We start from the raw sequence: 26,415 nt of genomic DNA, 5'->3' as shown, positions 1-26,415 counted from the left end.
AAATGGAAGGTCCTGCATGAACAATGATTTAAAAATATGAGTTAAAGCAGTAGAACAATTCAGTCCTAACCACACTGCCACCCAAAGACATCCTACTCAGAAATCAACACCGCCGGTTGTTAGGAGCCCAGAGTCTCCTATAAGCTGAGCCACAGGGTAAGGCTTGCCTTATCCAATGTCTAGGTCCTTCCATTGAGATCATAGTCTACCTCAGAGATTTCAGCCTCTGGGCCTGCTCTTCAAGTACACACAGGACAGCTTCCCTAGACTGCCCAGATTGCCAGGGTCAGCTGATCAATACTTCAAACTCCTCTAGCCTCTGACCCACCAGCCTTGATCCCCAGGACCCCACCTCCAGCCCCTGATAAAAAGATGGAGTCTGCGCAGGTGTGGCAGCTGCTCATGACTGCAGACCGTAAGGACTATGAGAAGATCTGTATGCAGTACGGCATCGTTGACTTCCGTGGCATGCTGCGTAAGCTGCAGGAGATGAAGAAGGAACAGGAAGACAGAATGGCACAGGTATTCTGACCCTGCTCCCACCTCCTGCCCAGAACACAAGGCCTGGAGGGCCCTCACACACCAGGAGCTGGCTTTGGAAACTCAGAATGGTAGACAATCATGTAGCCCCACTGAGAGGTTCTGCTAAGGATGCAGCCTTCTAAGCTTGCTCTGGGTTTGATACCAGGGCCTGATACTTACTACACTCTGGACTTTAGAAAATTTAGGGCTTTGTTATCTTTATTTACTCGTATGTATAACAGTGTTTATAGCAAAATCTACCTTGTAGGGTTGAGAGAATAAATGAGAAAATGTGTTTATATCAATTAGCCTTGTGCCTAACATATAGTAAGATTCTAACGAATGCCCCATCACCGCTGTCTTCATTATTATTATTGCCAGACTTGGGGCCTTATTTCTTGAGGACTCTAATACTCTGATTCCAGTATCTTATAAACTACACAGGAAGTTCCTTCTTGCGTCTAACTTGACATAAGTCTGTTATTTCCTTCTGGGGTTGGAAAACAACTTATTTTCATTGTTCTGTACCTAGCATTTTGAAGGTGGCTTCTCCAGCCTCTCAACTAGGGTCTTAGCTTTTCTTTCAATCCTTCTTACCTGTATCAACCAGGGCCTAGCACATGGCTTTGCCTAGTGTTGGCCCCATAAAGTCTATCAGCAGGTGGACCAGATGGATGGACACCCAGAGCCTAGTACCTGGCTTTGCCTGGTGAGGGTCACCTAATGGCTATCAGCAGGTAGACCAGATGGATGGATACCCAGAGCCCTCTCCTGATTTCCTTCCTCGCCTGACTTTTTATCTTTGAATTTTCTTCCTTGAGGGTCTAAGTATCTTCACTTGAGAACCAAAAATTCCTGCTCTTCAGGGCCATTTTGTAGGCCAGGACTGAGACCAGACCTACAGAGATTTGTAGTGCCCCATAGAGACTGCTTTGGAGCCCCCCTCATAGGTTTGTCTGCCCTCTAGTATGTCCACGCCATTGCCAACTTGAGACATATCAGGGTCACCAAGGAAGGAGTCGCCACGTTTGACCTGGAGCTGGATCTCAAGGACTTTGGGAGCAAGATTTACCTGTACAAGGTGAGGCTAGAGGACCTGATGGGGTTGTGAGTCCTGGGAGGGAAATGATGGATCCCATGAAACCATCTAGAACACCAAGGGGTAAGCACTCACCTGTGGGGTTTCCGGTTGGAGTGAGGTCACACTCTGTGTTGAACAGTCTCCAGACACCTCTCACCTCTCCTTGAGCCAGACCTGTCACTCTATACAGTGTCTAATGCAGAGTGGGGTAAAGACAGAGAAGCCAGTACAGGTATGTAGGTTTGGGGGATGCAACGCCTATGGTCCTTCTGCAGCTAAACTCACCCTGGATCCCGACTAGTCAGAATACTTTCCCTCCAGGGCTGAGCGGCTCTACCCCTCCAGAGCTTCCTAGTGCGGCTCTAGGTATAGCCTGGCTTTCTCATAAGTCAGGATACCTTTGCAGCTCCAGGGCTGTAACACTCACACTCGCTTACACCTCAGACTACATATCTTTCCTGGGCTTCAGTCTCCTCATCCACAAAGTAAGGGATCAGAAGAGCTGTCTTATAGAATACCGCAATGCCCAAATGACACTGTGCACCCTTGTCTGGCCTGCGACCTCGCTTCTCCCACCTGTCTCTCTTCTTCCCTGATGCCCTGTTCCTGTTCCTTCTCTGTAACCGCCCCCTGTGCCTAGCGTGCTCACCTCTGACATCCATGTGGTTAGTTTTCCTCATCCCCCTAAGTGCTTCTGCTGTGTTCCCAGCTCCTCCCTGGTGCTTCTGAGCCCTTTACCCTCTTAGCTTGCTTTGTTCTCTTAGTTCTGTTTTTCCGTATACAAACCACTTACTTATTTACGGTGCTTATAATTTGTCTTTCTCCCCCATGGGGTTTTAGCTCCCCAGGGCAGGAATCTTTGTTCTTTTTATTAGAATGTCTCAAGTACCTGAAATAGTGCCTGGCACACAGAAGGAGTCTGATAAGTGTTAGCTATTGCTAATTCTCAGTGAGTAGAAAAACTGTGTATGGCTAAGCAAGGATGAGCACATGGATAAATGACTATGTTTTGTGCAGCCATGAAGACATTTTCCAAACATTCCCCTTGGTGAATGAAAGAACTGGTCCCAGGTCATAGGGTCAGCTCTCCCGCTAACACACAGGGCTGTAAAGCAACCCAGCACAATCTTGACCAGCAATCTCAGATGTCTCTGCATCCACTCATGGAAAGAGGCCTGGACATTCTTAGAACATACATTTCCACCTACTTCATGACCCATGCCTCCACACCCAGGCTCTGCTCTGTGCCCTGATCCCACAACCCACACATCTCTTATGGTTCATGTTGTCTTTGACTCTGACCAGTAGAGAAAACTGTTGGCGGCTCGCCAGAGTGAGGCTAGGCTAGGAGGATCTTTGGACCCATGGAGGCCCTGAACCATCCTTTCTGACTTCAGGATGGTGAGATGATTCCCTACGGCTTCGATAACCAGACCAAGCACTGTCTGAGACGACTGGGGAAACGCTACCACTTCCAGATCCAGGACCTGCGGCCCGAGGATGCTGGCCTTTACCAGGTCATGGTGGAGGATGCTGTGGTCTTCTCCACAGAGCTAGAGGCCAGCAGTGAGTATTCTTTGCCACAGAAGTTTGCACAGAGGAGAGGAGAAGGCCCATACTGGTGCTCTGGAGGCGGGGAGGGGTACATGTGACGTGGCTGCCTTGCAAGGGCAACTAGGAGGAGGATGCACTCAGATGTGTCTGCTTTGGTACCCAGCGGGGCTCTACAGAATGGGTCAGGGGTACAGGCATACATGGCATTTCCCACAGACCTTCTGTCACAGCCGAATTTTTTCAAACCAGACACAGGATTTTTGTGATAGCATCACCCCTTCTGATAAATGTCCTCCTTTCCCACAACTCCCAAGCAAGGATTTCCACCTGGGCTTGCCAGATTTGTGCAGCTCAGGTTGCTTCCATTCCTGCTTCTTGTGTTCCTTTTCCACCTGGGAGTGCCCCTCCTTGAACTCTGTCCTGTGCCCACGAGGACCTGTGTCTGCTTCATTTATAGAGCACACAACCAGGAGCCTCTTGGAAGGATAAGGGGAGGCCAGAGGAGGAAGCTTTGGGCAGGTCATAAAGAATAGAGCTGAACCAAGGATGGAGAACAAGAAAAGGGCATCCAGCAGGCCTGGGAGGTTAGGATGGGCTTCAAAAGCCCAGTAACAATGTGCCACGGGCAGAAGAGCGTGGGCGTGAAGTGTCCGACTCTTAGGATGGGACAAGTCATTTTTTTTCATTTTTGGGCCTAGCTCATTCTAGGCAAATGCCAGTCCCTCAGCTCTTCGTTCTATTTTGAGACAGGATCTCTCCAAAGCAGTCCAGGCTGGTCACAAACCCCCTATGTTGCAGACTGGCCTTGAACTGGGTAGTGCTCCTGCCACAGCCTCTCCAGTAGCTGGGATTATCAATGAATAATAGTATATCAGTGAATAACCTAGATCGGTACATTCCATAAGCATCAGTCTCCTCGTTTGTAAAGAAGGGAATTTAAGATCACCCAGTTATCATAATATGATTACAGTGCCATGTTTTATGTGTGTATGGGCATACTGATGCCTTCAGTAAGGATCTGGTGGCGGTTGCAGAAGCTGGGGTAAGGAAGTAACCCAGCCAAGGTGACAAACTGGTGTGAATTAGATTTCTTGATTCCTAGCCCTGGTGCTCAGACCTCCCTGTGTTGGGTTGCAAAGCTGATGCCCCCCCCCCTCTTGTTTCCATGGCAGCCATTCCCCCGAGAGTGGTGGTCCCCTTGGCAGAGGCCTGCTGTGAGGAACAGGGTGATGCTGTCTTTGAATGCACACTCTCCAATCCGTGTCCCAATGCTGCCTGGCATTTCCAGCACCGAACACTGAGGCTCAGTGACAGATATGAAGTCTCTGTGTCCCCTGATGGGCTAACCCACCGGCTGGTTGTGAAGGGGGCCAGTTGCTCAGATATGGGCCTCTACTCGTTGAACACAGGACTCCACGCCTCCAGCGCCTGGCTGGTGGTTGAAGGTGAGTAGCCACACTTCTGAATTCCCCGGCCTTTGCTGGGGACCCAACATGGTCTCAGACTGCGGACAGGAGATTTCCTCTGCTTTGTCATTTGCTTCTGCATGCTCCTCTCACTCAGAGAGAACGAGGAAAGCTCCTTTGATTAACTCTTGATCTAGTACAACACAGCCTCTTCATGCCCAACCAAACCCAGCTGTGTGTTTGCTATTAGATCTTTTAGGGTTACCCTGGGGCCTCAGATACAGGATGACCTCCAGGTCATGGGATAGTGCTTGTGACAGTGATCTAGTTGTGATGTGGATGAGAAGCTCCTGGACCAGGAGATACCCTAGTCCCCCTAAGCATTGTCATCTGGGAGCAACGACCCCAGGAGACTGTGAATTGGCATAGGTGAGGGAGAGGGTAGGACGAGTGGGTCTTCAAAACTAGGGAATCTGGACTGCTCTTCAGTCTTGAGGGGGGGAGGGGAATAGGGGGAGGGGGAGAGGAGGAGGAGGAGGAGGAGGAGGAGGAGGAGGAGGAGGGAAATGGGAAACAGGGAGGAGGGAATTTTTTTCAACAATAAAATAAATAAATAAATAGAAACAAAACAAAACAAAACAAACAAACAAACAAAAACCCACAACAGCCCGAGAAGTTGACAGCTTGACATATGTGTCAAAACCACATGACCCATGTGGCAGCATGGGGTGGGCTGCAGATAACAGGCCTGGGGGAGGAGGTGGCAGGATGCTATCTACCAAACTGCTGGGACAGCCTTGTCTTTTCCTCCCATGGGCAGCTTCTCCACTGGGGAGGGTGGGGACTAGGCAAAGCCGTCATATTAGACAAGGACCTCCTTTAACAAGGCCTTTTCTCTTGTCTCTCTATGGGCTAATGACCTCTGTGTAACTAACACCTCACCGAAGGTGGGAAGGATAAAGGCCCACAGACCACAGATACTGACCACCGACTGCAAACTCCAGATGCTCTGGCCTCAGAAGCAGAAGACTCTGGGGGCATCAGCGATAAGGGAGGGCAATGCAGAGAGCTGGGCTCCGTCAAGGAGACTAGTGGGGCACAGCTCACAGCAGGCCCAGATAGGGGTGCCTTTGACAAGCAGGTGGGAGGTGAAGGATTAGCTAATTCAGCCTGGGGCCCTGGCCAGAACACAAAAGGCTTTCTGGAAAGAGACCCAGGCAGGGTCGCTTTTCCTGGGGACAGTCAGTCCCACAGAGAGGGAGACTGTGGTGGTGGCCCCCCTGAAAGGGGAGGGGACACAGAATTGGGTGTGGGCTTTGTGGAAAGACAACAAGATCATGGCAGAAGTGACAATGGGAATAGCAGATGGGGGACAGCGGGAGGTTGGGAGGCCGGCTCCAGTCACCCTCAGGATGGGAGGCTTGAGAACAACAGAGAAGGAAGCAAGCCCAGAGAGGGTTCTGGCAGTGAGCTGGACATCCATGGCCAGGGACAGCTCCGTGACCCTCACGTGGGAGCTGGGGCAGGCCAGAGGGTGTTGTGGGGATCCCACTCTGATGCTGAGGGGTTTCCACTGAAAAAGGAAGGGACAAAAATGTGGGGTGATCATATGGATGAGATGGAAGGAAGGGGTTACCTGAGCAGGGAGAAAGGAGCAGAGGCAGGATGGACTAGTGGGGCCTGCCTGGGGGATGTGAGAAGCCGCAGTAGGCCAGGAAGTTCTTGCGACCCTGAGTTTCCTAGAGGAAAAGGTCACAGCCCCGAGGTGGGCATGGACCGTGAGTGCTGGGGCATTCAGACAGGTGGAGATACCAGCCATGGAGAAGCTGGGGTGTATAGGGAGGCAGGGGGGTATCCAGGACAGACAACGGCTGGCAATGACACCCAGAAACCATCACTATCTGGAACCAGGAAACTTCTGGGGTGTAGGAGTGGTGAGTCCAAGGATGAGGGCTCTTTGCAAGGGGTAGGCGGTCATGGTTTTGTGGAGAGAGGCTATGAAACTGTCCCCGAGGGTCTAGAAGATCCCAGGGACTGGAAAGGTGGCCTCCAAGAGCTCCAGGGAAGCAATGGTCAAGGCACAGCTGGAGCCTTGGGCAGGACAGAGGAAAGCTCCAGAAATCTCCAGTTTCCTCAGGACTGGATGGTGGGTCAGAGGGACACAGGAGATCCAGGCAGAACGGAGTGTGAAAAGGTGGGTCCTCAGGATGACACGTGGTCTAATCTCAGAAGAACTGGGGCCCACTTTGGGTCCAGAGTGCTGGGGTCTGGTGGGAAGGAAGGGAGCATGGATGATTCCCAAGTAGCTGGACTGATGGTGTCTAGTCAGAAGGTAGATGCTGGAAACCACAGGCTTGTTACATTTCCAGGCCTGGGTGTCCAGGGCTCTGGGGGAACAATGGGGGACATGGGAGGATTAGGAGACCCAGGGGCCATAGGATCCAAACCAGATTTCTGGAATGGGTCAGAGAGATCCAGAGAAAAGGGGTCCAGAGGAGGGATGGACTGCAAGGGGGGCTTGGGTGGTCCAGGGTGGGCAGAGTCTAGGTACGAGGACGGTTCCAGGTACTCTGAAGGCATGGGTTTTAGGAATGGAGCTGCCTATCATGACAGTTCAGGCGTGTTAGATGGAACAGGAGCTGGCCTTGGCATTGTTTGCAGAGCTACCTGTGAGACACCTGCGGAGACAGAGCCTGGGGAATGGGGTACTCACAGGCGCAGTTCTGGGGTGTCTAGGGGACTGTGGTCTGGAAACAAAGATCGGTGTAGTCCTGTAGGAAAGATGTCTGGGAGAGATGCCAGCCTCAGAAATGGCTCGGGTGGCCTTCGTGGAGCTCAGCACTGGGACATATTTCAAGGTCAGGGTCAAGCAGGCTCTGGTGGAGAACACTGCTTGGATGGTGACTTAGGGAGTCCTAGGATGGTGGGCTTTGTGGGCGGAGATGGTGTGAAGTCCCTTGGCACAGTAGGGGCTGTGCGTGGAGACGGTGTGAAGGCCCCTGGGACAGTGGGATCTCTGGGTGGAGATGGTGTGAAGGCCCCTGGGACAGTGGGATCTCTGGGTGGGGACGGTGTGAAGGCCCCTGGGACAGTGGGATCTCTGGGTGGAGGTGGTGTGAAGGCCCCAGGGACAGTGGGATCTCTGGGTGGAGGTGGTGTGAAGGCCCCAGGGACAGTGGGATCTCTGGGTGGGGACGGTGTGAAGGCCCCTGGGACAGTGGGATCTCTGGGTGGGGACGGTGTGAAGGCCCCTGGGACAGTGGGATCTCTGGGTGGGGACGGTGTGAAGGCCCCTGGGACAGTGGGATCTCTGGGTGGGGACGGTGTGAAGGCCCCTGGGACAGTGGGATCTCTGGGTGGAGGTGGTGTGAAGGCCCCAGGGACAGTGGGATCTCTGGGTGGGGACGGTGTGAAGTCCCCTGGGACAGTGGGAGACGCTGGGGACAGACACACGGAAGAAGAATCAGGGAACTTTGGAAAAATACATTCTTGGGGTCATCCTGGAGATTATGAGGGCTTCAAAGTCCTGGGGGCATCTAGAGAAGGAGACTTTGAAGATGGCACTGAGGTTCCATTACCCATGGAACCAGGATCTCTGGGGAGAGGAAACAAGGAAGGAGATGGGGAAAGGATCAGGATCAGAGGTACCAGGACCTCTGGAGCTGGGTCTGGGAATTTGGACAAAGCCAGGCACCCTGAGGCACTGTCTCCTCAGGCTGAGGCTGGCTCTGAAGGTCACTGGGTTCACGTGCCTGGCAATGAATTTGGTTACAGGGATGGATCGGGAATTCCAGAGCCTTGGGGGCCTGGGGACAGAATAGCTTATGGAGATGGGTCAAGGGGTCTTGGTTTTGAGAGAACAGGACTAGATGGTGAAGCAGTATTTAGAGATGGCTCAGAAGGCCTCAGAGGAATGGGACCAGCAGGTGGGGCCAGTTATAAAAATGCAGCCAGGGGCTCTGGGGCCGTGGGATCAGGGTGCCAGGTAGATTATAGGAACGATATTGGGTGTTCTGGAATTGCAGGGTCAGGGAGTGAGGCAGGTTATAAGGATGACTTCCAGGGTCATAGGGTCAGGGAACTCAGGAGTATAGCAGGTCACAAGAATTGTTTAGGAGTTTCTGAAATTATTTCATCCAGGGACTCAGCCAGTTATCGAGGTGGTTCAGAACATTCTGGAGAGATTTTGTCATGGAATGAAGCAGATTTAAAGGATGGTTTGAGGGAAACAGGAAGAGCAGAATCCAAGAATGAGGTTGGCTATAGTGGAAGCTCAGTGGGGCCTGAGAAGATGAGACCAGAGAGTAAAATGCACTGTGCAGATGGTTCAGAAAGGCAGGGAGGGCCAGGGCCACTGGCTGCACCCTGCGAATGTGAATCCATGGGTCTTGGGTCAGGATTCGGGGTAGCAGCAGAGGTAGGCACAAGCTCCAAGAACGAAGCAGAAAAGGGCAGAGGGATGGGGCTTGCAGATGAGACAAGGCCTGGGGTAGGCTCTGGGGTGACTGGGGTGCTGGATACTACAGGTGGCATCGCACACAGGGACGGTGCTATGGGCCATGGGAAGCTGGGGACACCAGGGAGGTCATGTATCTTTTCAGGTGGGCAGAATATCAACAACAGTCTTGGGGGCTGTGAACTCTCAGGAATCCCTGAAGACTTGGGTGCTATTGTTTCTGTGGGGAAATCAAGTATCAGGGAATGGAAAGATGGTTCTGTGTTTCTGGGATCTCCTAGAAATAGTGGGACTCCCAGTGGGGAGGGAGGTTCTGTAGACCAAGCAGCAGCTGTGGGGACTCCTAGGAGAGGTGGAGGGACAGTGGGGGGTGAAGGTGGGTCCGAGGTAGCTATTCTGGAGTCAGGAAATGATTCAGACTTTAGTAAATTAGGCTTGGGGACAACAGGCAGGTATAGAGTTGCTGGCCAGGGGGAAACAACACCTCAGGGATGTGGAGACTCCCTGAAAAGCAGGAGGAGGGGAACCAGTTCTCTGGGCTTGTCAGGGCCAGGTCAGGTGATAGACAACAGCTCTGCTCCTGGGAGAGAGACCAAGTCAATGTTGGGACCTGACAGTGGGCAAGATATGGGTCACATTCGGGCTCCAGGCTGGGAAGACCAGGTTCAAGGCAGCTTCGGGACTTCTAGCTCACTGGGGAAGAATTACACAATTTCCAGGCAAACCCAGGAGGAACAAGGAATCTCTAAAGGCAGGGGATACGCAACAGGCCAGGAGGCTGCTGCTGAATGTGAAGGTCCGTGCTCTTTGGAGAGCAGAGGCTCGGGTTATAGAAGGGGCAGGGTTGGTTGGACAGAGGACTCAAGTGTCCTAGGTGGAAGGAATTCTGCTATGGGTGGAGGTGGTGTCATTTCAATACCCCAGGGGCCCCAGGATAAACTGGATAGTCCACTAGGCAGAAGGGACTTCAGACGTGTATCAGGAGGAATCCAGGAGCCAGGTTGTCAACTAGCAACAGGACAGGGAGATGGACGAGGGTCCCTCCAGGAGTGGGGGTCCTGGGAGGCTAAGAATGGCAAAGTCCAAGGATCCAGGGCCTCAAAGAAGTATGACGGGCATTGGGGGAAAGGCCCTGGTGGGTTAGGCAGGAGGTCTGGTCCCTGCGGAAGCAGGTATCAGGCACAGTTTGGAACTGAAGTTGAATCAGCCAAGAGAGGTGCTATAGAGAGGGCCAGAGGCCTGGGGCATTGGACTAGCATTGAGGACAGAGGATCTCTGGGAGAAGCTTGGAGTGAAGATGGGAGGCCAGACCCCCACAGGCATCTTGGCAGCAGGAGAGATACCCAAGAGGGCAGGTCGGATGTCTGTGGCCAGCGACAAGACGCTACCCAGAGCCCCAGATCCAGATACAAGCCTGGCCCTGGCTCTTCTACAGAGGCACGAGGTAGGTACCCCAGCTGGTGGTTCTCTTAGGGTGGAGCCAGAGGGCAGGGTTGCTTGGTACTGGGCTTCCCATGTGCCATTTCTACCTTCAGCACAGGAACTCGTCTCTACCACTGCCTCCATTTTCTAGAACCCCTTGCAAATTCAGACAGCAGTCTCTCCTTTCCCTCCCCATGCAAAAGGAATCCAAGTTGTGTGGAACTCAAAGGTCCTCTGGGCTGGTTAATCTTGGAACCCTTTGTCCAATGTCCCAGAGAATTAGCCTGCCTCTGTGACTCAAAATTCCTATCTGTGGGACCCAGGGGTGGGAGATGCTCTTCATCTACTTTACAATCATCTCCGTATCAGCGTCAGCCCAGGTACTGGGGAAAACAGGAGACTGGGCACTGGTTCGGGCTGAGCCCCGTGGGCAGGACCATGGAGGCCTTCCAGAATTCAATGCAGGCCAGGGCGTAAGAGGCTGGACTTTGGGGACTTTGTGTCTCTCCAGGCTCCATGGACCACTTCTCTCAGGGTCTGGTTGATACAGAGGTGCAGCTGGGGGAAGCTGCTGTACTTTCCTGTACCCTCACTAGTGACCTGGGACCTGGCACCTGGTTCAAGGATGGAGTCAAGGTACTGAAGCCTCATCCCTCCATCTTTTCTTTCCTAACTAATGTGGGTGGGGGCAAGGAGCGTGGCAGAGCAGAGACACAGAAGGAAAAGACTAGGTAGGGTTTTCACTCTTCAATTACTAACATTTCTACTCTGAGAGGTGTTTAAACAGCTGGAGTGTGGTGTGTTCAAAATAAACACATTATAAATGTGTTACTTGTTCCAGCCTTGACCCAGCCCCTGCTGGCCTCCCCCCCCCCCCCCCCCGCAGCCCAAATGCCCCTCTCATGAATTCCACACACCCTTGAAGGCCTTGCACAAGTGTATCGTCTCCTCCTGAGCAGCTGGGCTCACTGGTCTCCTAGAGTAGCCTCTCTGCCCCGCCAGCATGGCACAGTGATGTCAGTGAACTCTGACCCCTGATCCCTGCTCTGCTGTTACGGGTTATGTGACCTCGGACGAGTTCCTCAGCTATAAAATGGAACTTCTAACAGCACTGATCTCGAAAGGTGCTCTGGAGAGTTAGAGGGGGTGCGAGGCACAGCAGCCAGTGGTGATGATCATTTAGTTCCCAGGGCAGCTGTTAGGAGCAAACTGGACAGGATGGGAGCGGCTGTCTCCATGGTGATCCTTGTCTCCAGCTCCCTGCCGGCGATGGGGTCGTGCTTGAACAAGATGGGCTCACACACAGGCTGATCCTCACCCACGTGGAGGGGACCCAGGCTGGGAGATACACGTTTGTGGCCGGCAGACAGCACACTGAGGCCAGCCTGGCTGTGCAGGGTGAGGCCCAGCCCTTCCCTGCCCCATAATCTCTGCATCAGCTGAAAATGACCCTCTGTGGAAGCCCGGAATTTGTGACTTGTCTCCAATATCCTCAGATTTTTTTTTTTTTTTTTTTTAATGAAGCCAACCCAAGTCTTTCCCAACCCAATATCTTATCTCCTTCTTTACCAGGAAGTTCTTGGTGAGGTCTGACCCTGGTCCCTCCTGCTGCAGACAGCCCATTCCCTTTGCTAGTCCTCATGAGGTGGGGTAGGGAATTCCTTCTCTGGGCTCTTTCCGAGATTCCCAGGGTCCCAGGGCTTGGTTTTCTCTGATTCTTTTGTTCTGTTTTTTTTTTTTTTTTCCAGATCCCCCCACCATTGCCCCAGATGTGACAGAGACACTGAGAGAGCCCCTGGTGTTCAAGGCTGGGAAGCCAGTGGTTGTGAAGATCCCCTTCCAGAGCCACCTCCCTGTTCAGGCTGTGTGGAGGAAGGACGGGGACGAGGTGGTGGGCAGCAACCGCAGGGGCATCCAGGTGGCTCTGGGGGATGGCTACACGCGACTGTGCCTCCCCAGTGCGAGCCGGAAGGACAGTGGTCTGTACAGCGTGACACTGAGCAGCGAGGGAGGCTGCGTGCAGGCTGAGTTCACCCTGCAAGTTATAGGTGCTAACCCTGCCTGTTCTCCACCTGAGGCCACAGGGCTCTGTGGTCCCAGGCCCTCCCCGGTACTTGGTGCAGGCCTGGGGGTGGACCCTGCTATCCTGACCCTCATTTGCATGGTAGTTAAGATTCAAACCTCTGCTTGCTTACATTGCTGTCCCCAGATGGCCCAGGAAGAAGAGTTTAGATAAGCCAGTGCCAGGTTGGTGGAGTACCTTGTTGAGCCTCTGTAAGCTCTCATATTCCAAGTTCCGGGGAAGATGCTCGGTGGAATAGTGGCCTCCAACTTGTACCCGTAAAGTTGGATCCCCTATAGCAGAGTGCTAAGCAGGAGCCTATGCTGCTCACTGAATGGGGCTGGGTACAGGTTGGAGGTTTTATGGTATCTCCTAGGGCAGGACTGGGGAAATAGAGATGAGGGACACCGTGAGACATTTGGAACCTCCTCGTGAGCTGGCTCCTCACCTCTGCCTCTGGCTATGTCAGAAAGCATGCATATTCTGGGGAGTCCACCCTTTGCAGACTTATCCACCAAGGAGGGGTTAGTAACACGCCCCCCCCTCCCCAGTTTCTCTGACTCCTTTTTCCTTCTCTTCCTCTCCATGGGTCTTCAGACAAGCCCCAGCCCCCGCAGGGACCCCTGGAGGTACAGGATTGCCACAGAGCAGGCGTCTGTCTCTGCTGGCGGCCCCCAAAGGATGACGGGGGCCAAGCCATACAACACTATGTGGTGGAGAAGCGACAGGCTGGAAGGAGCACTTGGCTGAAGGTGGGCGAACCCCCACCGGACAGTACCAGCTTCACCGACACCAGCGTGGAGCAGGGCAGGAAGTATGCCTTCCGTGTACGGACTGTGACCTCAGAAGGAGCTGGGGATGCCCTGGAATCTGAGGAGGTGTTGGTGGCTCCTGAGGGTGAGAGACCAGGAGGCACTTGGACAGAGGACTCCCTTGCCCTCTCTACTGTGCCCAGAATACAGACTGAGGGGTTGCCAGTTGTGCTTGGGGGCGGGAGGGCTTGAGGCCTTCGTAGAGCATAGTGGATACTCTTTACTACAGCTGATTTTGGGATCTAGTAGCCTTTTAGAGCTCTTTCAAATTGAGACACACAGCCACCCCCGCCCCCAAGGACTGCATATTGGCCAACATCTCTATCACACACCCCTGTACTGGAGCAAGCTATCAGTGGGTGAGGTTAGGAATCTCGTAAGTGGCTCTAGACTCCAAGGCCAGGGAGCGTGCTCTGTTTCATCATCTCTGTCCCGGAGCAGCCAGAACGGTGTCCTAGGGAAAGCTGGCTCAGCACTGGAACTCCTGGAGAGTGGCTGAACCACCAGACTCCCCATGCCTTCTCCAGCACTACGACCTTCCATGGGCTGGTGCTTGCCTCAATCTCTGCTCATTGGCACCCTTTGCCTTCAGCTCTCCCAGGGCCCCCGTCTGCCCCAGACATCTTGTCGGCCTCCAGCCAGAGCATCACTCTAACATGGGTGGCACCACAGGGCCCCGGCAGTGCCCACATCTTGGGTTACCTGGTTGAGAAACGCAAGAAGGGGAGCAACACCTGGATTACTGTGAACGAGCAGCCTGTGGCAGGTGAGATGACCTGGGGGCCTCTTCTCACTGACCCCAAGTTGCCTTAAAGCCCCTCCTGGTTCCAGACGGGATCCCTCTGCATTGCTGGTGCAGATCAGTTTAACGCAGTTGCTTTTCAGCTAGGGTGGTTTTGTCTCCATAGGGGACATTTAGCGATGTCTAGAGCTATCTATGATAGTCACAGTTGGGTGGAGAATACATAGTCCTGACAACCTGTATGAAGAGGCTAAGGATGCTACTGAACATCCCACCCCCAAACCCCAGAGAATCATCCAGAAAAGTCTCTCAACAGTGCCGAGCTTGGGATCCTCTGGGGTAGAAGTCTCAGACTGGAATCCAAGGTGAAGTTGTCCTCCCTGGCCCCTTCACTTCAGGCCTTGGCCATGGGCAGCCCACGTCCTCTGCAGAGCTCAGCTTCCTCACTGATAACACAGATGGACGTGCCCTGACCTTGTAGTTAGCATCCCAGAAACTAGCTGCTCCCTGAGATAAGGAAGAACCTGGAAAAGACTTAGGATGGGACAGGTGTGAAGGACGTTTCCAGAACTCTGTGCGTGTCTGTGCTCTGTGTGTACCAAGACCGGGCTAGGAATAGATTGTCAGGAGTCCTGCAATGTCCATGACACGTAAGAGCGCATGTCTTCACATCTCTAGAGCACCACTTAGTATTTATGTATTACAAGTCTGAAGCAGCTTGAATCAGAAACAACAAAACAACATCAAGGATCACCCAGCAAGGTTGCGGCAGGGACCGACAGGACGGGGATGAAAACTCCCTGACCACTGCTCTGTTCACCTTGGAAGCAGCTCTGTCACATCTGGCTGGTGCAATGCTACGCAGGAGGGTTGTCTTAGACCCCACGCTTGGTCCTCTTCTGAATTTGGAGGTGCTGAGCTATGGCCCCATTTCCTCATCCCACCATGGGTGACTAAAATGGGGTGTGGTCTCCGCAGAAAGGAGGTGCACCGTGGTGGATCTGCGGCAGGGCTGCCAGTATGAGTTCCGGGTTAGGGCTGTGGCTCCCTCAGGCCCCGGAGAGCCTGGGCCTCCGTCGGATGCTGTGTTTGCTCGAGATCCCAAGAGTAAGTAAGGAACCAATTGAGGATATGGGGGAGGGGTGTGCAAGGTATAGCTCTGAAACTGTGAGACAGAAGTTCACAGGGCAGAGGCAGTCCAGAGGGAGACGGTGAAGAGGGCTGGGAGTCAGGGTTGAAAGGCCACTAGGATGAGATGTATCTTAAAGGGTCTAAACTTAATTCAGATGGGTCCAGAGGCCAGACATGAGGACTTCCCAAGATCATGGTATCTGCTGTGTGATACAGAGAAGGTCAGTCTCCATGTTAGCCCAAAGGTGTCCCCCACCCACTAGTGGGTGGTCTCATGCCTGGGGAATGGGTGGCAGGAAGCTTCCGTTTTCTACCGAATTCATGCTGTTCACCCCTTGTAAGGTGGCAAGCATTGCTCCAAGAGCTAGGTGCCCCATCCCAGTCTCTGTCTTCGGTGGACAGACAACCTAGACCAGCTTTCCCCTATCTGTGGTCTCAGTAGCATCAGAGATGCCAAGAAACATTCTCTGGACAACAGAAATATCAAAGGGTCTGACATTAAAGACAGGTATGAGGCCAACTTCTCACGCGTCCATCCCCACAAGAAAGACACCTTGGTTCAATCCCTTCAGCTTCAAGTAGAGAATACTTCTCATGAAACCCCTATTAAAAGCTGTGCTCCAAGACACAGAGTTTAGAAGGTTTAGCTGTGCACCTCATAGAAGCCTGCTGGTCAAGTCACCAAGGCAACAACACACTGGAGGCACTTGTGGAATCAGCTGTGTGACTGACTCTTGGCACAACTCCAATAACCATAGACTATTCTATAAGCTTACAAGGGATGGGGAGGCGAGCTAGCCCATGCACTTTTCCTTGCAAACAGACCAGATCTATCTTGTTTCACCACTGATCACTGGCTCTCTCACTAATCGTGGGGAATGCAGCAGCCACAGCAGTTGGCCGTATCTTCCAGACCTACCAGGAGCAAAGGCTGTAGACAGGAAATGTCACTTGGGATCATTCTTGTAGAATCTCAGGCCCTATGTAGTGAGGCACACCTGCAAGCCTCACACTAAGGCGCTGGATAGGTGACACACATTTTAGATAGACAGATACATACAAACATACGTACATACATACACATATGCAGACAGGTAAAAGGAAGGAAAGAAGGAAGAAAGAAAGAAAGAAAGAAAGAAAGAAAGAGAAAGAAAGAAAGAAATGAATATTTTGGGCTTCACCTCAGAACTCCCAAATTAAATGTTTTTTTAATGAAGTCCCCCAATGATTTGAGTACATATTCAAGGCTGAGAAGCACTCCCCCAGACCAGTAGTTTTAAACATCACCACATGCTTAGAAATACTAGGGCTTCCTTACCAATCCTGGTGCCTCTGCTGTACCCAGGCTAAATAGATAGAGGGCTGGTATCTCACAGAGAGTTTAATGTACATCCGGCCTGGACAGCCAGAACACCACGCCACAGTGTTATATTCAAACCACATACACGCCATGTCTTTTTCTTGTCCCAGGGGCCCCATGGGTAGGCAGAGCTGCTGCTGTTCCCGTTTAACAAACAAAGAACAAGAAAGCCGTGCTGGTGTTGCTCCTAGCTAAGAGTCACAACTCAGCTACAGACATAGAACTCCAGACCCCAGAAACAATGGAGCACAAAAGATTATCAACTAAAATACCAGCTTTCCAGGATAGTTAGGGGTTGGCAAGTTGGTGGGTGAGCAAAGGAGTTAGCTAGGGACTCACATGCAGAGCTGGGATACCATGCCAAGAAACCCCTAAGTAAGAGAAATCCCAAGCCCCTGGCAGGAAGACTCCCCGGGGAAGCTGACACATTCCTGAAATCTTGACCAGGACCTCCAGGGCCTGTTCGGGATCTCCGGGTCACAGACACATCTAACACCAGCGTCACCCTGAGCTGGACGAGGCCAGACACCCAGGATGATGATGAAGTCCAGGGTTTTATCGTGGAGTTGTGTGGCTCAGACAACCTTCAGTGGAGCCCATGCCATGTGGGCACTGTGCCAGGCACCACCTTTACAGTCAAGGGGCTACGGCCCCAAGAAGGCTACTTACTGCGGGTGACCGCAGTTAATGATGGGGGCCATGGGCAAGCCACTTGCCTGGACTCATTGGTTCACGCCATGCCTGCTGCTGGTGAGTGTCACCTCCTTCTCCACCCTGAGTGCTAGTGACTCTTCCTGAGAGGCCCTGCTGTTCAGCCATCAGCTGCCTTCTTAATAGAGGGATGGCACTGAGCCCTGCGCCAAGTGCACCCCTCTTAGGACTGCTTTCTCATTGCAGCCCTGTCCTACATAGTTAATATTTTTGATCCCTAATTTTCAGAGATGGAAACAAAGGTCCAAGATGCTTTGCCCAAGACATCTCCATTGTTATGACGCAGGGCTAGAATTGAAAGCAAGTGGCTCCGAGGCATGGGCGTTACTTAGAGGTGGCACATGCCCAAGCTCCCTGTTTTTGCTAGTTGATCGTGTTTCTCTTTGGGCCTTAATTGCTAGAAGTAAATCCTCTCTCTGTCTTTCTGAGCTGTACTAACTCGCCCTAGCGGTCACAGAGGCAATAAAAAGGCAATTGCAATGGAAAGCTCAGAGCTCCCGAGTCCAGGATCTTAGACTCTTGTCCTAGCTCTGTCCCTGACTTGATATGACCAGGAAGGTCATTCTCTGACCCAGGCTAATGGTATCTCAGACAACAATGTAGTTGTCCCCGGGATCCTTGCTCCAAATACCCTGCAGACTAACCCTGGTGGCAGCCTTGTCTGTACTTCTGACCCTCTCAAAAGACTGCCCCTGTAAGCTCCTGGTGTTTCTCCCCCATGTGCCCTGCCAAGCCCTCTCTATCTGGCCCTTACACTGGCTCAGCTTTCTGTCTACATGCTGGGTGACCTGAACTGGAAGCCACTGTGGAGAGAGGCGACAAGCCATTTTGTGTGTTCTAGTCTTTCCCAAGTTCCTCATGGACTCCAGTACAATGGATACACTGACCGTCAAAGCTGGGGACAGCATTCGAGTTCCTGTCTCCTTTGAAGTGAGTATACCTGGAAGGGTGTGTGGTGGGGCGTGGGGGCCCCAGAGGAACCAGAAAACTAGACAGTCTTGGGGATACCTTTCTTCCTCATTCTTTTTTAGCCCTAGTCACAGTCGTGGGCTTGTGTGGGAAATCAGGCCCAGTGTAACGAGGGTAGGAAACCTCCAAGAAAAGGGTTCTTGGAGCCACAGCTGGCATCAGCTTCTTGGACGCCATTCTACTTTCCTGTACAGAATACACTCCCCTCTAGTGGTAGCTTCTGATACTGCACCTCCACATTAGCACCCCCCTCCCCTCCCCATCATTCATCTTAGTCTGGGGCCTACCCGAGCCCAATAGGGTGCATAACCATTTTTGTCTTTAGAATGTATTTTTATGCACATGATCCTAAGCCAATATCAGCAGCACCTGTCTGTACGTACAGTAACTAGTGTTGTAGTTAAAAACACAAACTGCTCCGTGTCATCATCCCGTCACTAGTTTGACTCCGGACGATATCTTATACCTCGGTGTTTAAATTTCCTCATCTCTCAAACAGTGTGGAGATGTTTCATCCCACTCCCCCCCCCCCCCCCCCGAGCTGACCAAAAGGCTGAGACAGTGATAGTAGTAACCCAGGCCTCTTCTCTGCGCTTTCTGTGTGGTGCTAACTCACAGCCTGAACACTTAGGATCCTGATCCCTCTCTGAGATCAGATATACAACGTGGAGAAATCAGGCCAGGCCTCCCTGCAGTTTGGCCCTTTAGACAATGTGGACAGTTCTTGCTGTGAGTACACAGATCTCAAAAGGAAAGGGAAAGCAAGCTGGGCCCCCAAAGACAGAAAACGCAGACCATCTCCTGGGGAGGATTTCTCTAGAGCGTTGCCTCCTCATGCTGACCCTGGTGGAGACTGACTTGGTGGCTGACTCTCCTGCTCTCATTTTAAACTCTCTCTCCTAAATGTCCCCACAACCGTAAGGCCCACGTGCTGCCTCTGGCATACAATATCACCCCTCTTAATGCCTTTCCCACCGGAATCCTTGATCGTGACCCTTGTGACAAGGGTCTCTCTCAATTAAGCTCAAGGGCAATGTCATGTCAGCTCCTTCCCTGAACCTGCCATCTCCTCTCCTTGACCGTCATCACAGTTCAAGGCGAGGCTGCATCTTCTACTTTCTGCAGCCTTCCTCTCTCTTGCAGCAATTTCCAACTCATCCTCTAGCTTGCTCGGGCACTGGGGAGGGAGGACCCCTTCCCAGTTAGTCTCCTCTCACTTCCACCCCGTAGCCCATGTGAATCCAGAGCTGCCGTACTGTCCTGGGAACATCTAACATGGCAGCATGCTCAGAGAGAAATCTAGATGTCTGCGTGTGTGGGACTGAGGGTCAGCACAGTGTCACGGAGTCTCCGGGCTAAGCTTCCCTTCCTATCCCATCATCCCATGCACCTACGGGCTAACCCCACACTTAACCACCTCTCCGACAGCCTATTCCTAACCAGATACTTGTTCACCTCCAAGTGCTCGGGCACATCCCTCCTGCCTAGCATCCTCTTCCTGACCTTCTATGTTAGGCCCAGCCTACCTGCTTTCGGTTTTACAAGATTTCCTCCATAAAGAACAAGGATGGGGAGGAAGGAATCACAAAGGACAGGAGCAAGCGAGGCTAGTGGCCTTGAGGGAAGAAAGAAAATAAGATCTCTCTCTCTCTCTCTCTCTCTCTCTCTCTCTCTCTCTCTCGTGCGTGTGAGAGAGAGAGAGAGAGAGAGAGAGAGAGAGAGAGAATGCATGTGATATGAAAGCAGGAAGAGGCTGATATCAGGAAGATACAGTGATAAATATGCAATAAAATGTCACAATGAAACTCATTATTTTATATGCTAACTAAACAATTTATTTGAACAGACACTTTAAAAAAACAAAGAAACTTTCTCTTCTCAATGTGTCTTTGCTCTTGTTTCTCAGGCTGCCCCCATGCCTGAGGTGACCTGGCTGAAGGATGGCTTACCCTTGCCCAAAAGAAGTGTGACCACCGTGAAGGATGGCCTTGCCCAACTTCTGATTCCTGCAGCTAGCCTCTCGGACCGAGGCCAATACACTGTGATGCTCAGAAACCTACAGGGGAAGGAGGCCACCTACAGCTTCTCCATCAGTGTGGCAGGTGAGGCCAGCTCAGCTGTGGACTCTTACTAAGGCTGCAGCTGACCTGGGCACAGGATGTTGTCCTGAACATGGAAAGTGATCACATGGCTGACCGGATGTGTCGAAGACACAGCAAGCAGGGCAGGAGGAGAGTCCCAGAAAGCCCCTGTTGTTCTTATCCATACACGTGGGGACGCCACATCCTTGCTTCTTCCCTGCTCTTCTTTTGGGTTCCAAGAATGAATGTGGGTCCCACCATTGCATCACTGAAGGACCCCATGGGAAGACCATGACCCTTGTGCAAGTTAAGGTTGTCCCTTCCTGGAGTGACTCTCATTCCCCAGCCCTGAATAGCCTCTCATTTTATAAAAAATAAAAAAAGAAAGAAAGAAAGAAAAAATGTGAGCTAATAAGTATTATAATAAGTATTCTTTGGAAGTCATCTGTGGTGGTGAGTACTTATAGTCCCAGGCTTGGGAAACTGAGGTAGAATCCAGAGTTAAGGATAGACTGGGTTATGGTGGGTGAAACCCTGTCTCAAAAGAAAAAAAAAAGATTATTCTTTGGGGGAGATTTTCCACCCTATAGAGAAAATTGTATACCCAGACTTAGCTCCCTCTGGCCTCTCGCCTGACTGGCAGCACTGCATTCTGCAGGAACCCCCAGAGAACTTGGGGGCCTGTAGAAGACTTAGCAGAATTTCTGTGGCTCCTCTGAAACATAAGGTCTCTGTCTCTCTGTCTGTCTTTCTCTTTGGCAGCATGCCCACAGGCACCGGGACCCGTCTCCTTGCAGGAGAATGTGCCCGGGACAGTGACGGTCCAATGGGAACCCTCTCCGGATGAGGCTCAGGGCATCCCCTTGTACTATACGGTGCTGAAGCGCTCCTCGGCTCACGGATCCTGGTGTGAGGTGGCCAACCGTGTCCACACCAACCGCTTCACCCTCCTGGGGGTCCTCCCTGGCCATGAGTACCACTTCCGGGTGCTGGCCAAGAATGAGCTGGGGGCCAGCAAACCTTCAGACACCAGCCAACCCTGGTGTATCCCCAAGCAGAGAGGTAAGGATCCCCCCAAAAGGGAGGAGCTTAGCCGTCTGCCTCTATGCTTAGGGTAGTTGACTGGGTGAAACCAGGGCATTTCAATCTAGTCAGATAGGTAGGTAGTGGTCATCCTGCTACCTGCCCAGTGCCTACTTGTACAGATGCCCAGTGCATTGAATTCAGGATGGGCCCCACCCCCACTGGCAGAAAGAGTCAGGCCATGGGTATTGGAATGTCTAGAGACCTAGGGGTAAATTCTCAAAAAGGAATTGTGAACAATAAGTTAAAAATAGAAGTTCATATTTCTCTAAAAACAAAGTCTATTTTATAAACTATTTTATACTCTTTAAAGACATAGATCTTTAAAGAGGTCACTAGAAAAATAAGATTACAAAGCTAGCTGTATCATTTCACTTCTCAAAAATACAAAAATATCTGGAACATTCTACACCAAAATGTTGGTTCTAGTCATCTATATGTATGTCTGATTTGTACACAATAAATTTAAAAGGTTCTAATAATTTAAAAAAATCAAAGCATAACTTTAGGAAAAGGATAAAAAGAGTGCTGGTTTGTACGGATGAGGTGCGGGAAGTCTCAGCTTCTGGGCCATCGGCAGACAGCGGACTCTCTGGGTCCCAGTCAGGCCTTCCTGGCTCTTTAACCATCCTTCCTTCTGTCCTGAATTCACCACAGAGAAGTTCACAGTGAAGGCTCCAACGTACCGGGAACCCAACCTGAGCCAGAAGCCCCGCTTCCTGGTGGGTCTGCGGGCTCACTTGCTGCCCCAGGGCTGCGAGTGCCGCATGACCTGCGCCGTGCAGGGCTCGCCGAGTCCCCGCGTCACCTGGTTCAGGAACAACCAAAGCTTGGACAGAAACCCCGCGCTGTACAGTACTGACATGCTGGGTGTGTGCTCCCTCGTTATCCCCAGTGTGTCCCTTAAGGACAGTGGCGAGTACAAGGCTGTGGCCGAGAACCCACTGGGTCAGGCCGTCAGCACAGCCACCCTCATTGTGACAGGTAATAATGGCTGCCCTGGCAGGGGAGCGCATGGGCATGGGAACAGAAAGGGCCCGTCTCCTCTAGATGACTCAGCTGGTACACCATGAGACTCGGATTCCTCCCTGCCTCTATGCGTATTCTATCATGTATTTAAGCCGACCATCACAGAACCTCCTGGGGTTTGATTTGCCCATTTGTAAAATGAGATATTGACTACATTATGGGCACATACTACCCAGCTGATTGTCCCCACGTGGCCTGGCACATGTCTCAGGATGGGATTTAAGATACTTGCTCTGCAAATGCTTTTGCACCTGTGTCAGACAGGTATTTAAAAGAGGATGCCGAGCCTCTGATAGGTGGGCTCCTTTCAGCAAAGCAAATAATACATGCGGATAAGAAAACGCTTTGGTGGCACTGGGTCATCCCGTCACACCCAGAATTGCAGTCTTCACAATGGGACAGGTGTGGGCGGGGACACCGCACTTCAGGATCATCTGACATATTCCCTGTCTTACAGAATACAACTCCTAGCCCCACTTGACCTGGAATCCTAGCCTTGCCCCACCCCACAGCCCTGAGACGGATGTCAGCTCTCTGAAGCTTTACTCCTGATGCCCACACTGGCCTGGGGAGCCAGTCCAGAACGACAGTGGATGTTCCTGTGTGAGACAGGAACAAGAGGGCTTCTGGTGAGATGTGACCAGAAGGGCCAAAGTCGATGGGGAAGTAGAAGAAGGGTGGGGGGTGTGGTATTGAGTGGAATCACTCTGGATGGAGCGCCAGAGAAAGTGGTCCACGGGGTGGAAGCTGAGCTCACTCTGACCACAGGAAAGTCATGGAGGATGGAGGCCTGGGTGAGGGCATCAAGGATTTGTGTATGGAATTCTTTCTGTTCTTCAATAAAGCAGCAGACTAAGAACGGTGAGTTCTTTGCAGAGTGACTTGGGGATGGTAGGTTGGAGGAAGAATCCCCAAAACAAAGGCCTCTGAATGGAGGATGGGTGGGCTCTGGCTGGGTGTGTGTGTGTGTGTGCGGGTGTGTGTGTGTGTGTGTGTGGTGTGTGTGGTGTGTGTGTGTGTGTGCGGGTGTGTGTGTGTGTGTGTGGTGTGTGTGTGGTGTGTGTGGTGTGTGTGTGTGTGTGCGGGTGTGTGTGTGTGTGTGCGTGCGTGTGTGTGTGTGTGTGTGCGGGTGTGTGTGTGTGTGTGGTGTGTGTGTGGTGTGTGTGGTGTGTGTGTGTGTGTGCGGGTGTGTGTGTGTGTGTGCGTGTGTGTGTGTGTGTGTGCGTGCGTGCGTGTGTGTGTGTGTGTGTGTGAATCAGAATAGTGCTTGCCTGCAGCAGGGCAAAAGAACTCCTTTTTCCTGGCCCGTACTTCCCATATGCCACTGTCCTGCAAAAACTCTGGCATCGGCAGGATATAAGCCTCCCTAAAAGTGTGTATAGAGACTATGAGCCACTTGTCCCTCCCTGGAGCCAGGAACAGGCTGGACTGAGGTGAATTCTCCTGCAGTCTACTCTGGGGGTTCCTGTCAGCAGGGATGGGGAGATTATCAAGTGCACAAAGATTTGTTTTTCACGCAAGGCTCCATGAAGCCTTCTCAGTTTTCCCATAGTTTCACTGCCCCATGCCACAGGTAGGATGGGATCATCTCTGTGTGAGCCACCACTACCAAAACCTACAGGTATACCTATATGCCCGCATACCTATACCTGCACCCTCCTGGAGGGATGGTCCTGTGTCTCTGGACACCCAAGAAATGAAATGTTCCGGAGTTTGCAGGGGCCGGAGTACCGCACACCGTGGTCCCGGTCTGCCCTCTATGTTCTAGACCCCAGTTTGCAAACTTCGGGCAAGGGGCTGGAGGTTGAGAACAAAGACGCAGAGACAGACCGGCATGCAGACCTTTTAACACTGATACCAAAGCCCCTCTTTATTAGCACCACGTAGGCTTAAATACACTGCAGTCAATGGCCAACAGGTGAAAATCCCATCCTCTGATCCTCTAAGCTAGGCACAGCTTCTAGCACAGCTTTAATTAGAAGGTTCTAGGAGGGAAGAACAGCTGAAGACCAGGACTCAGTCCCAACACCGGAGGAAGGAGTGAACCCTGGAGAAGGTCAAGCCCGCCTTCTCCCAGGATGTTTAAACCAGGTCCGATAGATTACCCGACAAGAGGGCACCCAATCTGCTCGGCCTACCCTCTCTCTAATCATGGGCTCCCCTTCACCCAAATTCGTGGTAGACTTGAGCAGAAGAAACAGAAGTCGTCGATCAAGGGGCTGGGAGTGGGTGTTGAAAGGAACTGACAGTGTGTGGTTGAGTTGACGGTTCCACTGGGGATGTCCCCCACGGGCAGGAATGCCAGAATGCCTTTGTACAGACAGGCTGTGATCCATTCCTGCCCTCACCGAGGAAGCTACCTCTGCCTTGTGATTGTGACAGTCCAAGAAAGAAGGAAATTCTGGGAATTTGAGTTCAGGCTCCATGTTTGCGCTGCGAGCACTTTATCTACCAAGTCATCTCCACGGCATCCGAAAAAAATTCACTAAAAGGTATTCCATTTCATACGACATAGAGAGCCAACCTAGAAATACCCCCAAGGACACATCACCGTCAGATGGACAATCTTCGGTTATATATCTTGTTGTAATAACAGAAGTAATACCACACCATACCTCTCAAACCCACCCCCAGTTCTGTGGCGTCCCTGCTCAGGCATCAAGTATTGCATGGATTTTCCCGAGGAGTCTATTTTTATTCATCCTGGATAGAGAGGGCAACCGCTAGCCAAATAAGCGGTTCTGTCCCAATTCTAGTTTGGTGAACAAAAACTAGATAGGGTTGCCTACAGGAGCATGATCACAGTACTGATGAAGAGCCCCCCATCACTAACTCCTGGGGATGGGGATTCATGGATCTCTGTGCCTGTGTGTTTCATGCCTGTTGTGAGCCCTTCTGTCCTTCCATGAGAGAATGTTAGTGTCCAGCCCTGTGAGGGTTTTATGAGAGTAATCAGAGCCGTTCGATTTCCATATGACCATGGCTATGCCAGGCCCAAAGGACTCAGTTCCATAACACAGACTACTAAAAGGATTCAACAGGAAGTCTGGATGAGAGTATCTAACTAAAAATAGTTTATATTTCCAGAATCACCAGAAATCAACTAGAAAGTATCACTTTAAAAAATATTGCTACTTTAGGTAGCAACAAATACATGAAACACCCTGGACTAAATAGAAGAAAAGATGAACAAAATCCACATGGAGAAACAATAAGCCACGAATACATGGATATACTATGGATGGGAAAGTAATATTATAAAGGCAGTGGGATCACCTAGGAAGATAACTAATCACTTTGGGAATCAATATCTCATCCACAGCTGAGTGCGGGAGTGGCATTGACGATGATAATCTTGTTATAAAACGGGAGTGCGAGAGGCTTGGGCTCAAGGTTAACGGCCCAGCCTTTCTGGCTCTTATTCCAATCCATGTTTGTCCTCCAGTCTGGTTGCCCATGCAGTATTTGCTCTCTGCTCCGAGCACTGGTCGCTGCTCCTTGCCTTAACCTCTTCCTCCTAGTGTCTCAGCTGAGACAGGGCCACCATGCACCCGAGACATGAGACAGGGTGGAATTAGGTAAACCAGGCATGTGTCTTTCATGTTTTCAAGTTCTTGAGAAATCCCTGTGTAGGGCAGAGGTGAGTAGCTACGGTACAGTGCAGGGTAGACAGAAATTGGTGGGGTCTCAGACGGGCGGAGGGGGACAGGCTATTGCTACACAACCCTGGCTTAGAACAACCTCAACCTCTCATTTGGTTTCCTCTCTGCTGTTGCCATCTTCAACAGGTATACATTTCTTTTCAACTGAGAGGGACCCTGTGGTTTCACTGTGCACTGATTCGCAAGTTGAGCATGGAGTGGAGGTACCATCATGCGGTCACTCCAAGCAACGCACATACTAGTAACATCACACTAATGTCACCACTGAGGGCAGAGAACAACTTTTGGAGGTGGATTCTCTGCTTCCACCATCTGGGTCCCAGTGGTCAAAC

General features: G+C 51.7%; 1 protein-coding gene across 1 annotated transcript in view; it reads left to right on the top strand.

The window, feature by feature from the left end:
• Positions 1–22,961, top strand: part of Igfn1 (immunoglobulin like and fibronectin type III domain containing 1) — a 31,525-nt gene extending 8,564 nt beyond the window's left edge. Inside the window, exons 9-26 of the mRNA XM_041648682.1 lie at positions 345–522; positions 1,490–1,603; positions 3,001–3,169; positions 4,330–4,602; positions 5,511–5,560; positions 10,349–10,463; positions 10,953–11,077; positions 11,698–11,839; positions 12,190–12,489; positions 13,101–13,400; positions 13,908–14,081; positions 15,036–15,164; positions 16,996–17,298; positions 18,101–18,189; positions 20,135–20,330; positions 21,072–21,371; positions 22,050–22,376; positions 22,879–22,961. Coding sequence (XP_041504616.1) covers positions 345–522; positions 1,490–1,603; positions 3,001–3,169; positions 4,330–4,602; positions 5,511–5,560; positions 10,349–10,463; positions 10,953–11,077; positions 11,698–11,839; positions 12,190–12,489; positions 13,101–13,400; positions 13,908–14,081; positions 15,036–15,164; positions 16,996–17,298; positions 18,101–18,189; positions 20,135–20,330; positions 21,072–21,371; positions 22,050–22,376; positions 22,879–22,892 — 3,298 coding nt within the window. The 3' untranslated portion in view covers positions 22,893–22,961. The remainder of the gene's footprint in view (positions 1–344; positions 523–1,489; positions 1,604–3,000; positions 3,170–4,329; positions 4,603–5,510; positions 5,561–10,348; positions 10,464–10,952; positions 11,078–11,697; positions 11,840–12,189; positions 12,490–13,100; positions 13,401–13,907; positions 14,082–15,035; positions 15,165–16,995; positions 17,299–18,100; positions 18,190–20,134; positions 20,331–21,071; positions 21,372–22,049; positions 22,377–22,878) is intronic.
• Positions 22,962–26,415: the final 3,454 nt, after the last annotated feature.

This window comes from Microtus oregoni, unplaced genomic scaffold (genome assembly GCF_018167655.1).
Source record: "Microtus oregoni isolate MIOR12 unplaced genomic scaffold, Mior012 000003F_ref0000135, whole genome shotgun sequence".
NCBI lineage: Eukaryota > Metazoa > Chordata > Mammalia > Rodentia > Cricetidae > Microtus > Microtus oregoni.
The sequence above is the reverse complement of the archived record's forward strand: the minus strand, read 5'-3'. Positions and strand labels throughout refer to the sequence as shown.